Source organism: Manis pentadactyla, chromosome 7 (assembly GCF_030020395.1).
Source record: "Manis pentadactyla isolate mManPen7 chromosome 7, mManPen7.hap1, whole genome shotgun sequence".
Lineage (NCBI taxonomy): Eukaryota > Metazoa > Chordata > Mammalia > Pholidota > Manidae > Manis > Manis pentadactyla.
Window position 1 is genome coordinate 30,722,566 of NC_080025.1, and position 13,993 is coordinate 30,736,558.

At 41.8% G+C, this 13,993-nt stretch overlaps 1 protein-coding gene across 3 annotated transcripts in view; it reads left to right on the top strand.

Annotated features, from left to right (window-relative positions):
• The window catches only part of SLC20A2 (solute carrier family 20 member 2), a 114,870-nt gene extending 102,714 nt beyond the window's left edge, over positions 1-12,156 (top strand). For all 3 annotated transcript variants that reach the window (XM_036877492.2, XM_057505204.1, XM_036877493.2), the window contains exon 11: positions 10,711-12,156. In XM_036877492.2, coding sequence (XP_036733387.2) covers positions 10,711-10,875 — 165 coding nt within the window. In that variant the 3' untranslated portion in view covers positions 10,876-12,156. The remainder of the gene's footprint in view (positions 1-10,710) is intronic.
• Positions 12,157-13,993: the final 1,837 nt, after the last annotated feature.

Here is a 13,993-nt window from a genome sequence, read left to right on the forward strand (position 1 = left end):
AACACAGAGAAGACAAGTAGTGATTCTACAGCATCTTACTACGCTGATGGGCAGTGACTGCAATGGGGTTTGTGGGGGGGACTTGATAATAGGGGGAGTCTAGAAAACATAATGTTCTTCATGTAATTGTAGATTAATGATACAAAAAAAAAAAGCCATTCAGCTATGAGCCAAGGTTCTGAAAACCTCTATATAGTGAATTATTTTCTGTAAAAATATACACAACAAATAAATATTGACACAAGAAATATGAAAAAGTGGAAAACCTGACCAGAGCAATAGTAAGACACTAAGGAAGCACTCTGAAATCAATTCTTCTTACCTGAAAAAGCAAAAAGGAGGGACAGCTACCTCCAATTCTAGACGGACTCATTAATCTTTTCCATTTTGAAAGAATAGATAATTCTTACCCTGTATAAACTTTCCATGGTATAGGAGAAAAAAAAATACAACAGGAAACTCTCAAATTGTTGTACAATACCGAAACCTGGCTTAAAACATCACAATGATAGCTGTATTTATGTATGAATATTGAGATAAAACTGTAAGATGCTAACTATCATAGAAGCACATTTCAGAAGGACCAAATTGACTTTAAGCAGGCCTTAAACAGGGCAGAGCTTAGTGTACATCACTGGTGCCTACACAGGGCTGGCCCCTCGCAGGCACTCAACAAATAAGTGTCGAGGTTTTCCCATAAGCATATCCGCTTCTTCAATATTACATGGCTTGGCAGTGCATTAAACACCACCACCAACAACAACACAAGAACGTCTACTGAGATATATTCCAAAAAGACATCTGATGAAATTCAGCACATATTTCTAAAACGCCTCTAGAATTCAGTAAAAATGACTATTAGAACTTAGTAATTCAGGTCCCCGATAAAAATTTAAAAATCTGGAGCTTGTCTGTTAAGCCAGTAAGATAATGTAATAAACCAACACCTCCAGAATTACAGTAAAAATAAAGAGTATTTCAGAAGAATCCTAATAAATGTGAAGTGATGTATACGAAAAAGGCACAAAACTTTACTCAGAGGGCCAAGAAAACCTGAATGTGAGACACATTTATTACTGGAATGGGAAAACTAGATTTTGTAAAAATGTCAGTTCTCCAATACAACCCTGACTGCATTTTTCTTATAACTTTGCAAAATAAGGCTAAAATTAATTCGGTAGGTTAAATTAACAAGAACATAACCTAAAAAGAAAGGGGATGAGGAGGAGTGAGCCCTAACAGATAAAAAATATGCTGTAAGGAAACAAAGGTTAAAAATGGACAGTGGGGGTTGGTGTTAATGGGACAGGTTCAGTGTGGGATGAAGCAGCCCTGGAGTGTGTGCTTTATGCTGTCAAATCGTGCACTTAATGGTTACAGTGATAAATTCTATGTTATGTATATTCCACCACAATAATAAAAAAAGTTACATAATTGTAAAAAACAGTAGATAGGCCAAAGCTAGAACCATTATATACAAGCATATAGTTCAAGGAAGAGAAAATTTCACTACTATGTGATGATGGAGAGCTGGTAGAAAAGTAAATATTAGACCCATTACTCAAAATACATGAACATAGATCTGATGGCTTACATAATACTTCTAAAGGATTTAAAAATTTAGAATTTTCTTTCAGCATATTTAAAATAAAATAGAATTAAATATTCATCAAATACAGAAGCTAAGGATACATCATAGAAGGAAAGTACAGGCTATTGCATGAAATCATAAACTTGAAGGTGAAACAAAGCAAAATACTGGATTGAGAAAATATTTGCACTGAGTATCACAAAGTTAATAGAAGAATACAGACCACACATAAATAAGGAGACACATTTAGATTCCAATATATAAATGGGCAGAATACCTGGAGAGGCAATTTTTATATGTAAAGACTAGAGGGAATAAAATTGGATGGAGTTGCAGCCTCAGTAGTAAAGATGCAGATTAAGCAACAATAGTATGTTTTTGTTGGTTAGCAAAAGAGAATTTACAGGATTGTAGGGGTGTACTGATTACGGATGACCTTGTACTTTCACAATAGTTTTAAAAACTACTTCGCACTGTGCATTAAGATCCTAAAACACATTCAGAGGGGAAAAACTCTTCCTCAGAGCAGCATTCCATCTAATACATGGGAAGGGGGCTGGTAAATCACCACTTTGCAGCCATTGTAATAAACATTGGATCACTAAATCTTTAGCAGAAAGGGAAGCAGGATATTTTAATGGCATTAAAATATTTCTTTATAGATTGTGGCAAAATGTTAAAAATCGGTGGATTGGGATAAAGGGATATGGGAGTTCTTGCAACTTTTCTCTAAGTTTCAAACTTTTTAAGGATATTTTTTAAATGCCTCCTTTAATAATCTGTTTCAGGGGATTTTTTTAAAGCTCAAATATAAGCCATATGAATGAATATATTAATCATGAACAATTTCTAGTTGAGAAAAATTGGAAATGGTGAATTAAGGTACATGCACCTAAGGGGTGTACCATTTTACATGATGATAATGGCTGTGAGCACTGTGGAAAGATGCTTATAACATATTATTGATTTTAAATTGTTAAAAGAAATTTTAAATTATTTTTTAAAGAAAGGAAATGCCCTATACAAATAAAGGCATATTTATTTAAAAAATACTAGAAAGGAGGGAGGAGCCAAGATGGCAGCGTGAGTAGGGCAGCGGAAATCTCCTCCCAAAACCATATATACTTTTGAAAATACAACAAATACAACTATTCCTAAAAGAGAGACCAGAAGATACAGCACAACAGCCAGGGTACATCTACACCTGTGAGAACCCAGCATCTCATGAAGGGGGTAAGATGCAAGCCACGGCCTGGTGTGACGCAAGCACTCCCTGCACCCCAGCTCCCGGGCAGGAGGAGAGGAGTCGGAGTGGGGAGAGAGAGGGAGCCCAGGACTGCTGAATACCCAGCCCTAGCCATCCGCACTGGGAGTGGAGACGTAGTGCTTGGTGTGCTGGATACTAGGGAAACAGAACAGTAAAACTTGTGAGCGAGTCCCCGCAGCCAATGCCCCTGGGACAAAAGAAAAACGAGTGCTTTTTAAAAGTCTTAAAGGGACAGGGGCCTCACAGCTGGATGGAAGCGTCCCAGCACACTCAGCCAAGCAGCTGGGAAGCCCGGGGAACTCAAGGTGCCCTAACCCCCTGGGCGGCAGCGCAGCTCTGAGACCCCTCACGGCAATAAACAGCCTCCCGCCCGGTCCCCCACATGCGGAGCAGCAGCCTGAGACTGGCCATGCCCACAGAAGCCCACAGAGCTGCCTCCGCAGCCGCCCGGGCCAGACTCAGAGGCACCGTCAACGCGCAGCTGCCCAGCACAAGCCGCTAGGGGTCGCCGTTCTCACAGGAAGGAAAGGTGGCAGGCAAGCAGGAAGGGAATTTGTTCTCCCACCTGACACATGCACCAATTGCCCATGACTACCTCTATCACCACAAAAAGACTATTTTTGATACAGACAAGAATATTCCAGACATTCCCTCAGAGGGAACCTGAGGAGATAGATTTAACCAATCTTCCTGAAAAAGAATTCAAAATAAAGGTCATAACCATGCTGATGGAGTTGCAGAGAAAAATGCAAGAGCTAAAGGATAAAGTTGGGAGGGAGAATACAGAAATGAAACAATCTCTGGAAGGACTTAAAAGCAGAATGGACGAGGTGCAAGAGGCTGTTAATGGAATAGAAATTAGAGAACAGGAATGCAGAGAAGCTGATGCAGAGAGATAAAAGCATCTCTGGGAATGAAAGAATATTAAGAGAACTGTGTGACCAATCCAAAACGGAACAATATCCACATTATAGGGGTACCAGAAGAAGAGAGAGAAAAAGGGTTAGAAAATGTTTTTGAAGAAATAATTGCTGAAAACTTCCCCAAACTGGGGTAGGAAATAGTAGCTCAGACCATGGGAGCACACAGAACTCCCAACAGAAGGGACCCAAGGAGGACAACACCAAGACACATAATAATTAAAATGGCAAACATCAAGGACAAGGACAGAGTATTAAAGGCAGCCAGAGAGAGATAAAAGGTCAGCTACAAAGGAAAACCCATCAGACTATCATCAGACTTCTCAACAGGAACCTCACAGGCCAGAAGAGAATGGCATGATATATTTAATGCAATGAAACAGAAGGGCCTTGAACCAAGGATACTGTATCCAGCACGATTATCATTTAAATATGAAGGAGGGATTAAACAATTCCCAGACAAGCAAAAGTTGAGGGAATTTGCCTCCCACAAACCATCTCTACAGGATATTTTAAAGGGACTGCTCTAGATGGAAGCACTCCTAAGGCAAAATAGATGTCACCAGAGAAAATAAAACCACAGCAAAGAAAGCAGACCAACCAAATACTAACTAAAGGCAAAAAATAAAATCAACTACCCACAAAAGCAGTCAAAGGAAACACAAAAGAGCACAAAATAAAACACCTAACATATACAGAATGGAGAAGGAGGAATAAGAAGGGAGAGAAAGAATCATCAGACTGTGTTTATAATAGCTCAATAAGCGAGTTAAGTTAGACAGTAAGATAGTAAAGAAGCTAACCATAACCCTTTAGTAACCACAAATCTAAAGCCTGCAATGGCAAAAAGTACATATCTTTCAATAATCACCCTAAATGTAAATGGACTGAATGCACCAATCAAAAGACACAGAGTAACAGAATGGATAAAAAAGCAAGACCCATCTATATGCTGCTTACAAGAGACTCACCTCAAACCCAAAGACATGTACAGACTAAAAGTCAAGGGATGGAAAAACATATTTCATGCAAACAACAGGGAGAAGAAAGCAGGTGTTGCAGTACTTGTATCAGACAAAATAGACTTCAAAACAAAGAAAGTAACGAGATGAAGAAGGACATTACATAATGATAAAGGGCTCAGTCCAACAAGAGGATATAACCATTATAAACATACATGCACCCAACACAGGAGCACCAACATATGTGAAACAAATACAAACAGAATTAAAAGGAGGAAATAGAATGCAATGCATTCATTTTAGGAGACTTCAACACACCACTCACTCCAAAGGACAGATCCACCAGACAGAAAATAAGTAAGGACACAGAGGCCCTGAACAACACACTAGAACAGATGGACCTAATAGACATCTATAGAACTCTACACCCAAAAGCAACAGGATACATGTTCTTCTCAAGTGCACATGGAACATTCTCCAGAATAGACCACATATTAGGCCACAAAAAGAGCCTCAGTAAATTCAAGAAGATTGAAATTCTACCAACCAACTTCTCAGACCACAAACATAAAAAACTAGAAATAAATTGTACAAAGAAAGCAAAAAGGCTCACAAACACATGGAGGCTTAACCACATGCTCCTAAATAATCAATGAATCAATGACCAAATTAAAATGGAGATCAAGCAATATATGGAAACAGATGACAACAACAACACAAAGCCCCAACTTCTGTGAGACACAGCAAAAGCAGTGTTAAGAGGAAAGTATATAGCAATCCAGGCATATATAAAGAAGGAAGAACAATCCCAAATGAATAGTCTAACATCACAAGTATCAAAATTGGAAAAAGAAGAACAAATGAGGCCTAAAGTCAGCAGAAAGAGGGACATAATAAAGATTAGAGAAGAAATAAATAAAATGGAGAAGAATAAAACAATAGAAAAAAATCAATGAAACCAAGAGCTGGCTCTTTGAGAAAATAAACAAAATAGATAAGCCTCTAGCCAGACTTATTAAGAGAAAAAGAGAATCAACACACATCAACAGAATCAGAAACAAGAAAGGAAAAAATCACAATGGACCCCACAGAAATACAAACAATTATCAGAGAATACTATGAAAATCTATATGCTAACAAGCTGGAAAACCTAGAAGAAATGGACAACTTCCTAGAAAAATACAACCTTCCAAGACTGACCAAGGAAGAAACAGAAAATCTAAACAGACCAATTACCAGCAACGAAATTGCAGCAGTAATCAAAAAACTACCCGAGAGCGAAACCCCCAGGCCAGATGGATTTACCTCAGAATTTTATCAGACATACAGACAAGACATAATACCCATTCTCCTTAAAGTTTTCCAAAGAATAGAAGAGGAGGGAATACTCCCAAACTCATTCTATGAAGCCAATATCACCCTAATACCAAAACCAGGCTAAGACCCCACAAAAAAAGGAAATTACAGACCAATATCCCTGATGAACATAGATGCAAAAATACATCAAGAGGATTATACACCATGACCAAGTGGGATTCATCTCAGGGATGCAAGAATGGTACAACATTCAGATATCCATCAACATCATCCACCACATCAACAAAAAGAAGAACAAAAATCTCATCATCTTTATAGACACTGAAAAAGCATTTGACAAAATTCAACATCCATTCATGATAAAAACTCTCAACAAAATGGGTATAGAGGGCAAGTACCTCAACATAATAAAGGTCATATATGATAAACCAACAGCCAACATCACACTGAACAGCGAGAAGCTGAAAGCTTTTCCTCTAAGATCAGGAACAAGACAGGGATGCCCACTCTCCCCACTGTTATTCAGCCTAGTACTGGAGGTCCTAGCCACAGCAATCAGACAAAACAAAGAAATACAAGGCATCTAGATTGGTAAAGAAGAAGTTAAACTGTCACTATCTGCAGATGACATGATATTGTACATAAAAAACCTGAAGACTCCACTCCAAAACTACTATAACTAATATCAGAATACAGCAAAGTTGCAGGATACAAAATTAATACACAGAAATCTGTGGCTTTCCTGTACACTAACAATGAAATAATAAAAAGAGAAATCAGGTAAACAATTCCATTCACAGTAGCATCAAAAAGAATAAAATACCTAGGAATAAACCTAACAAAGGAAGTGAAAGACCTATACCCTGAAAACTACAAGACACTCTTAAGAGAAATTAAAGAGGACACTAACAAATGAAAACTCATCCCATGCTCTTGGCTGGGAAGAATTAATATCATCAAAATGGCCATCCTGCCCAAAGCAATATACAGATTCGATGCAATCCCTATCAAAATACCAACAGCATTCTTCAACAAACTGGAACAAAAAGTTCAAAAATTCATATGGAACCACCAAAGACCCTGAATAGCCAAAGCAATCCTGAGAAGGAAGAAGAAAGTGGGGGGGATCTCGCTCCCCAACTTCAAGCTCTACTACAAAGCCACAGTAATCAAGACAATTTGGTTCTGGCACAAGAACAGAGCCACAGACCAGTGGAACAGAATAGAGACTCCAGACATTAACCCAAACATATAAGGTTAATTAATATACGATAAAGGAGCCATGGACATACAATGGGGAAATGACAGTCTTTTCAACAGATGGTGCTGGCAAAACTGGACAGCTACATGTAAGAGAATGAAACCAGATCACTGTCTAACCCCATATACAAAAGTAAATTCAAAATGGATCAAAGACCTGAATATAAGTCATGAAACCATAAAACTCTTAGGAAAAAACATAGGCAAAAACCTCTTAGACATAAACATGAGTGACTTCTTCATGAACATATCTCCCCGGGCAAGGGAAACAAAAGCAAAAATGAACAGGTGGGACTATATCAAGCTGAAAAGCTTCTGTACAGCAAAGGACACCATCAATAGAACAAAAAGGAACCCTACAGTATGGGAGAATATATTCATAAATGACAGATCCGATAAAGGGTTGACATCCAAAATATATAAAGAGCTTATACACCTGAACAAACAAAAAGCAAATAATCCAATTAAAAAATGGGCAGAGCAGCTGAACTGACAGTTCTCCTGTCGGCCTCCTCCCCGTCTCCTACCCGCAGACAAAGGAGGCGACGTGATGAGATATCGAAGACCTGAGTAGGCCAGCCAGGGGACTCAAGGCAAACCAGCTCAAGAGTGGTGCTGAAAAGGCACCTCTCATATTTATTGATCAGGCATCACATTCTTGAGTGGGTTAACAAGTTTCTAGACACAATGATTAACATGCTTTACTACAGGAATGTAATTGCCTCCAGGTCGCTGGGGCAAGTCATCCCTGGTGCCAGGCAATGAGGGGGTAGAGATAACAAGAAACAGATCTCCGTTTAGATTTAGTGAGCTGCGGCATGCACCACAGATAACAAGGAAGGCAAACAATTCTCACAGAAACAGAATGATCTATGGATGGCAACCTACATCTCCAAAGAAGAAATCCAGATGGCCAACAGACACATGAAAAGATGCTCCACATCACTAGTCAGCAGAGAAATGCAAATTAAAACCACAATGAGATATCACCTCACACCAGTAAGGATCGCCACCATCCAAAAGACAAACAACAACAAATGTTGGCGAGGTTGTGGAGAAAAGGGAACCCTCCTATACTGCTGGTGGGAATGTAAATTAGTTCAACCATTGTGGAAAGCAACATGGAGGTTCCTCAAAAACCTCAAAATAGAAATACCATTTGACCCAGGAATTCCACTTCTAGGAATTTACCCTAAGAATACAGCAGCCCAGTTTCAAAAAGACAGATGCACCCCTATGTTTATTGCAGCACTATTTACAATAGCCAAGAAATGGAAGCAACCTAAGTGTCCATCAGTAGATGAATGGATAAAGAAGATGTGGTACATATCCACAATGGAATACTACTCAGCCATAAGAAGAAAACAAATCCTACCATTTGTAACAACATGGATGGAGCTAGAGGGTATTATGCTCAGTGAAATAAGCCAGGCAGAGAAAGACAAGTATCAAATGATTTCACTCATCTGTGGAGTATAAGAACAAAGAAAAACTGAAGGAACAAAACAGCAGCAGAGTCACAGAACCCAAGAATGGACTAACAGTTACCAAAGGAAAAGGGACTGGGGAGGAGGGGTGGGAAGGGAGGGATAAGGGGGATAAGGGCCTTATGATTAGCACGTATAATGTGGGGGGGGTGCATAGGGAGGGCTGTGCAACACAGAGAAGACAAGTAGTGATTCTACAGCATCTTACTATGCTGATGGACAGTGACTGTAATGGGGTGTGTGGGGAGGACTTGAAGGGGGGAGTCTATTAAACATAATGTTCCTCATGTAATTGTAGATTAATGATACCAAAATAAAAAAAATACTAGAAAGGAGTATATAAATATGACAATAGTGGGGTTCTGGGTAATTGCCCACCCCTCCTATTATATGAACTTCTTGCTGTATTACTTTCATGCTTTTAAAGAAAGTTATTCAGAAAGGAAGAGGGGGTAGATTATCCTGAGAGTTGAGCACATTCTCCCTAAAGTAATACAGAAAAATAGCTGGAAGGTGAGGGGTGAGACCCTGAGAGATGGGGAGTAACACAAAGAATTTCTTCTAAGAAGCTCGGGTTTGTGGATTTGACCATAATTGGAGACAATGCAACTTCGCTCATCCTTGACAGTAGAAAGATCTCCATTGTCTGGCATGTTGTGGGAGACAACAAACTAAGCAGGCTTATCAGTTTCATAAACTGTACTGGTTAAAGCCAGGAAAATGCAATAAAGTCGTTCTGCGGTCGCTGCCTCCAGGGGGTCAGTTGCGGTCCTGGAGACATAATTCAAGTGCTGGTTAATCACGGTGTGGGTTGACAAAATGTTAGAACTCACTGCCTTTAGATACGCTGCTGTGTTTGGAGGTCCAGTTTGCTTCCCTTCACAATCTAGTGTTGGATTTTATTTTTCCTGTGGTTAGACCCTGGTTGGTATGAGGACCTCAGTGGCCACTGCTGATGCTGCAGTACTGGAGGGTCTGCTGAGGGTCTCGGCCTCTTGTATGGAGACCTTCATGCCCACCTCCTCTACCTCCCAGGTGCCCAGTGGCGCCATGTTGGACTCTCTGGGCTTTGCCAGAGCCCTGGTGGGGCATGAGATGTCACAGCATTGTACTTTCTTATGATTTTCATTTTCTGGATGCTTAAAGTGTCTTTTCCTTTTTAAACTCTTAACAAACCATAAAATGAACTGCGAGTGTTCAGAGAAATGTTTGAATCAGGTTATTCTGACTTCTAAGTTACCTGTAACTGTCATTTTGTGAGGCACGATTGACAGTTGAGATCCAATAATATTGATGCTCCATTTCATTTTTATTTATTTATAATTAGCTAAAGTACAAGGACTGCAAGGAAGTTTGAGATACTGGAGAAAACCAGTTTAAACTCAAGAGGCCTGGGTTCCAGTCCTCAATCCACCATGATTTATAGTATCTCCCCACAGCCCAAAACTGTCTAGGGATATGGATTAGATATTCCCAAAGATCTTCTCCAGCTCCAACATTCTGTGATGCTGTTATTTAAGAGAAGGGTACATTGTTGCCATTTCATTATGTAATTAAAGCAGGTTCACATACTGAAGTAAGCAATACCTTGCATGAGGAATATTTAAAACAAGGGCATTAATAATTTATAAGGTGCAGAGACTAGAACCATTTAACTGGCTGAAGTTCTGTCCAAATAGAGCAGGATATAAGTGGGAAATACATCACAACTGTATACTGAACAGAATAGTCCTAAAATAGTAATACCTAAAATCTATTTTAAAAGCTTTCAGCAAATCTATGGGAAAGAGTAATTTTATAGTTAGTATTTCTGAGATTAGCCAGTTTACATTGGTTGAATGAAGTTTCTTATCTCACCTTTAAATGTATGGGCCCGTGTTTTTACTTTACAATGTGTCTCCTACAGGTGGGCTCGGTGGTGGCTGTGGGCTGGATCCGCTCGCGGAAGGCCGTGGACTGGCGCCTCTTCCGGAACATCTTTGTGGCCTGGTTTGTGACTGTCCCTGTGGCTGGCCTGTTCAGTGCTGCTGTCATGGCCCTCCTCATGTACGGGATCCTTCCATATGTGTGATGTCTTCCTCCAGCCAGTGCACAAGGGGTAGTGTGGTGTGGGTGCGTGTGGGAGTCGTGTGTCCATGCTCCTGCCCATACACGGGCTCCCAGCCGGCTTCTCCATGTCCCTTTCATACGGTTCCAAACATATTGTTCCCCTAGGCTGTAGAGTCACCCTCCAGAGCTAACTTAGCTACTGTACATGATGTGTGCATTAAACTGGTATCGTGGTGATATAACATGGTGCAGTTGCTTACATATTAAATACATACTGTATACATAGAATAGGTAGCATTATTTCAAACATATTCAAAATGGAGTGGAGATAATTGCCTAATTGCCTAGAATTCAGTGTTTAACACATCTTTGTACATAATAATTTCAGTAGCAGACTTTAAGAACCTTTTAAAAAGAAAGTGTAGATTGGAAAATATTTTTCCCATTTAATACAGTGTAAGATTAAGTGTGTTGTGGGATGGATGATCCAAATTTCTGGAGGTGTGCGTACAGTGGTGTGCTATTGAATAATACTGGAACAGGAGTTCACAAGTGCTTTCACTGAAGAATTTGTTCATATACTGTGTACTGATTATGTAATATATCACAATTGCATTTGTAAATACTTTAAAGTGTAATTTTTTTAATGGTGTGCTTCCCTTATACTATTTGGGTCAGAGAATTTTGGAAAGTACCAAAGAAGCAGGGGATAGTTTGCCAGTGTTACATTTTCACACCGTCTCCCCTTCCCATGTCTGCCTGGGGTGTAGCGAGACTGCCATGCTCTGCCCTACTACAAGCAGTGTACATGGGGAGGCTCCCTGGCCCCCAGCACTGCTGCCACGTGCCAGGCAGTGGCCGCCCCACGGTGGCCCCTCACCGTCGTCGGTGTAGGGAGTGTGCAGACATGAAGACATGTGATCAAGCACTACATACAAGTCCAGCCTAAATCTCCCTCTTCGCCCCTGCAGCCTGGAGAACGGGGTTCTTGTCTCAGACACTGAGGCTAGTGCTTTGACGTTCTAGACCCGGGGCGGGGAGAGATGACATATCAGACAATACACTGGATTTGAGGATCTCCTCGAGGCCTTTACCAAGCTGACCGTCCTGAGGCTCCACTGTGGTCCCAGTGGAGGCGTCTTTTTTTTGATAGTGGGAGGGAAGAAGTATGACTGTGTTAGAGCCTGAAACTATGGACATGCTGCTAATATTTTTATATTGACAAACATTTTCTTGGTACTTCATTGTGATTTTTCATTAATCAACCACATTAAATTTATAATAAAAATGCCCCTCAAAAGTTTGCCTCTGGTCTTTTTCTAAATGTATGTTTTTCATGCAAAGTTTCCACAAAAATAAAAGCTATATAATTTGGTTACTTTTGTTTTTCAAATATATATTTTTAAATTTTACTACTATTAAATGTTGAGCAGAAAATGCCCATGAGCAAGAGAAGGGAAGAGGGACCCGCACTGCCCGCGTCCGGAAATCCCCACTGTTAACACGCAGGCAGGCGCCCCGGCCGTCTGGTGAGCTCCACCCCTCGCCGTCCGAGGGTCTTTGTTAAAGCGAGTGTCACGCACTCAGCCCTTCCCACCGACCCTTCAGCTGGCCAGACTCTCGAGGGTGGTTGGGCGGTCATGCACAAGTTCAGGGCCGAGGACCCACATCCTACCTTTCTTCTTGGCTCAAGCATCCAAAGACGATAAAAGCACGCCTGCCTAGCGGTCGGGAACTTTGGCAAACTCCCTCCGCCTCCGCAGAGTTTCGCTCCATTAACTGCCAGCACCAGGCAGGTGACAGAGATGAGGAAAGCAGGCCCAGGGTTCATCTCTGCAAGGAAATTTGCCCTCTCTGATTTTTAAAATGGCATTTGGGCCTTTCAGTTCCCCAGTTTTGGTAAAGCCATTGATTGAAGAAGTTGGATTTCCTCCTCCGTACTTGTAGGAACAGCACGGCACAGAGCCGCTGTGAGGCTGCACGGTGGATGGGGAAGGGCTGCCTTCTCCCCAGCAGCAGGTGGTGGAGGCAGAGCCCAGGAAGCAGAGCGTGACCTTTAATGACGAAGCCCCCAGCCCTGGAGAGAGAAGCCTTACCCACTGCACTCCTCCCCAGCCTCTCCTTCCTCATGAGGGCACGTCGGGGAGCTCAGGCAGAAGGGTCCCTAGGAAGGGGAGGGGAGGGGACCCTGGTAGAGAGAGGGCTGCCTGCCTGGGGCCCCCTGAGAGTCACCTGAGTTTCTCGGCTTCTCCCTTTAAAAACACAGACACTGCTGGACAGGAACTCCGGCGTCCCCGGCACCTCACTCACTGTCACCAGATCCTCCGCCGGGCATAGCGCTGCCTGAGCTAGGAGGGGCGCCCTGTGGGCCGCTGCCTTCCTGTGTCTGGGCGCCTCTCCCAGGGCCCAAGTCGGCAGGGGGCACAGGCTGCCAGCAGCAGCTTGCACTCAGAGACGAAGTTCCTGTACTTCATCTTTTGCCTTTCTAAAAAGACTAACCATTTGAGTAAATGTGTAAACACGTTTATTCACCTTCTACAAGGTAATTTTTAAAATAAGTGTTAGGCTGGAGGAAGAAAAAAGGACATGCAAACAGAGCAGAGAGATACCATAAAAGGAGAACAGACCAGACCCCAAGGTCTGTGCCTTATATGGAAAGGGGACAGCTCTTCCTGAATTCCATCCTGATGTGCCAACTAAGACCCGGATGTCAGCCTCCTCCCTAGTGGAAGGAAAAAAGTTCCTAGTTGTCTATATCATGTCACCTTTAGCCAATCATACCTCTCCACGCCCCCTAGGATAGCTTGCCCACTCCTCCCCCTCCTAACCCCTTAAACACCCCCCACCACCACCCCCCTTCCTGACCTGGCTCGACTTCCCCAGCCTGTAACTAGCCAGACCAGCGAACATCGCCAGGGATTGCACTCAAATAAACTGCCTGGCCCTTTGTTGCTTCTCGTCGCCTGCTTATTTTGGTTATAATTTATTTTACAATAAGTCCTCCCTGTTTCCTCAGAATAAAAACCAAAAGCCGTTCCTTTCCTCAGAAAATGGTGATGTGTGAAGATGTGGGGCACCAGTGGGCTCACGCGGGTACAGCGCGGCCGGAGGACGGTGCCTGAGGGTGGGTGGTGGCCCCG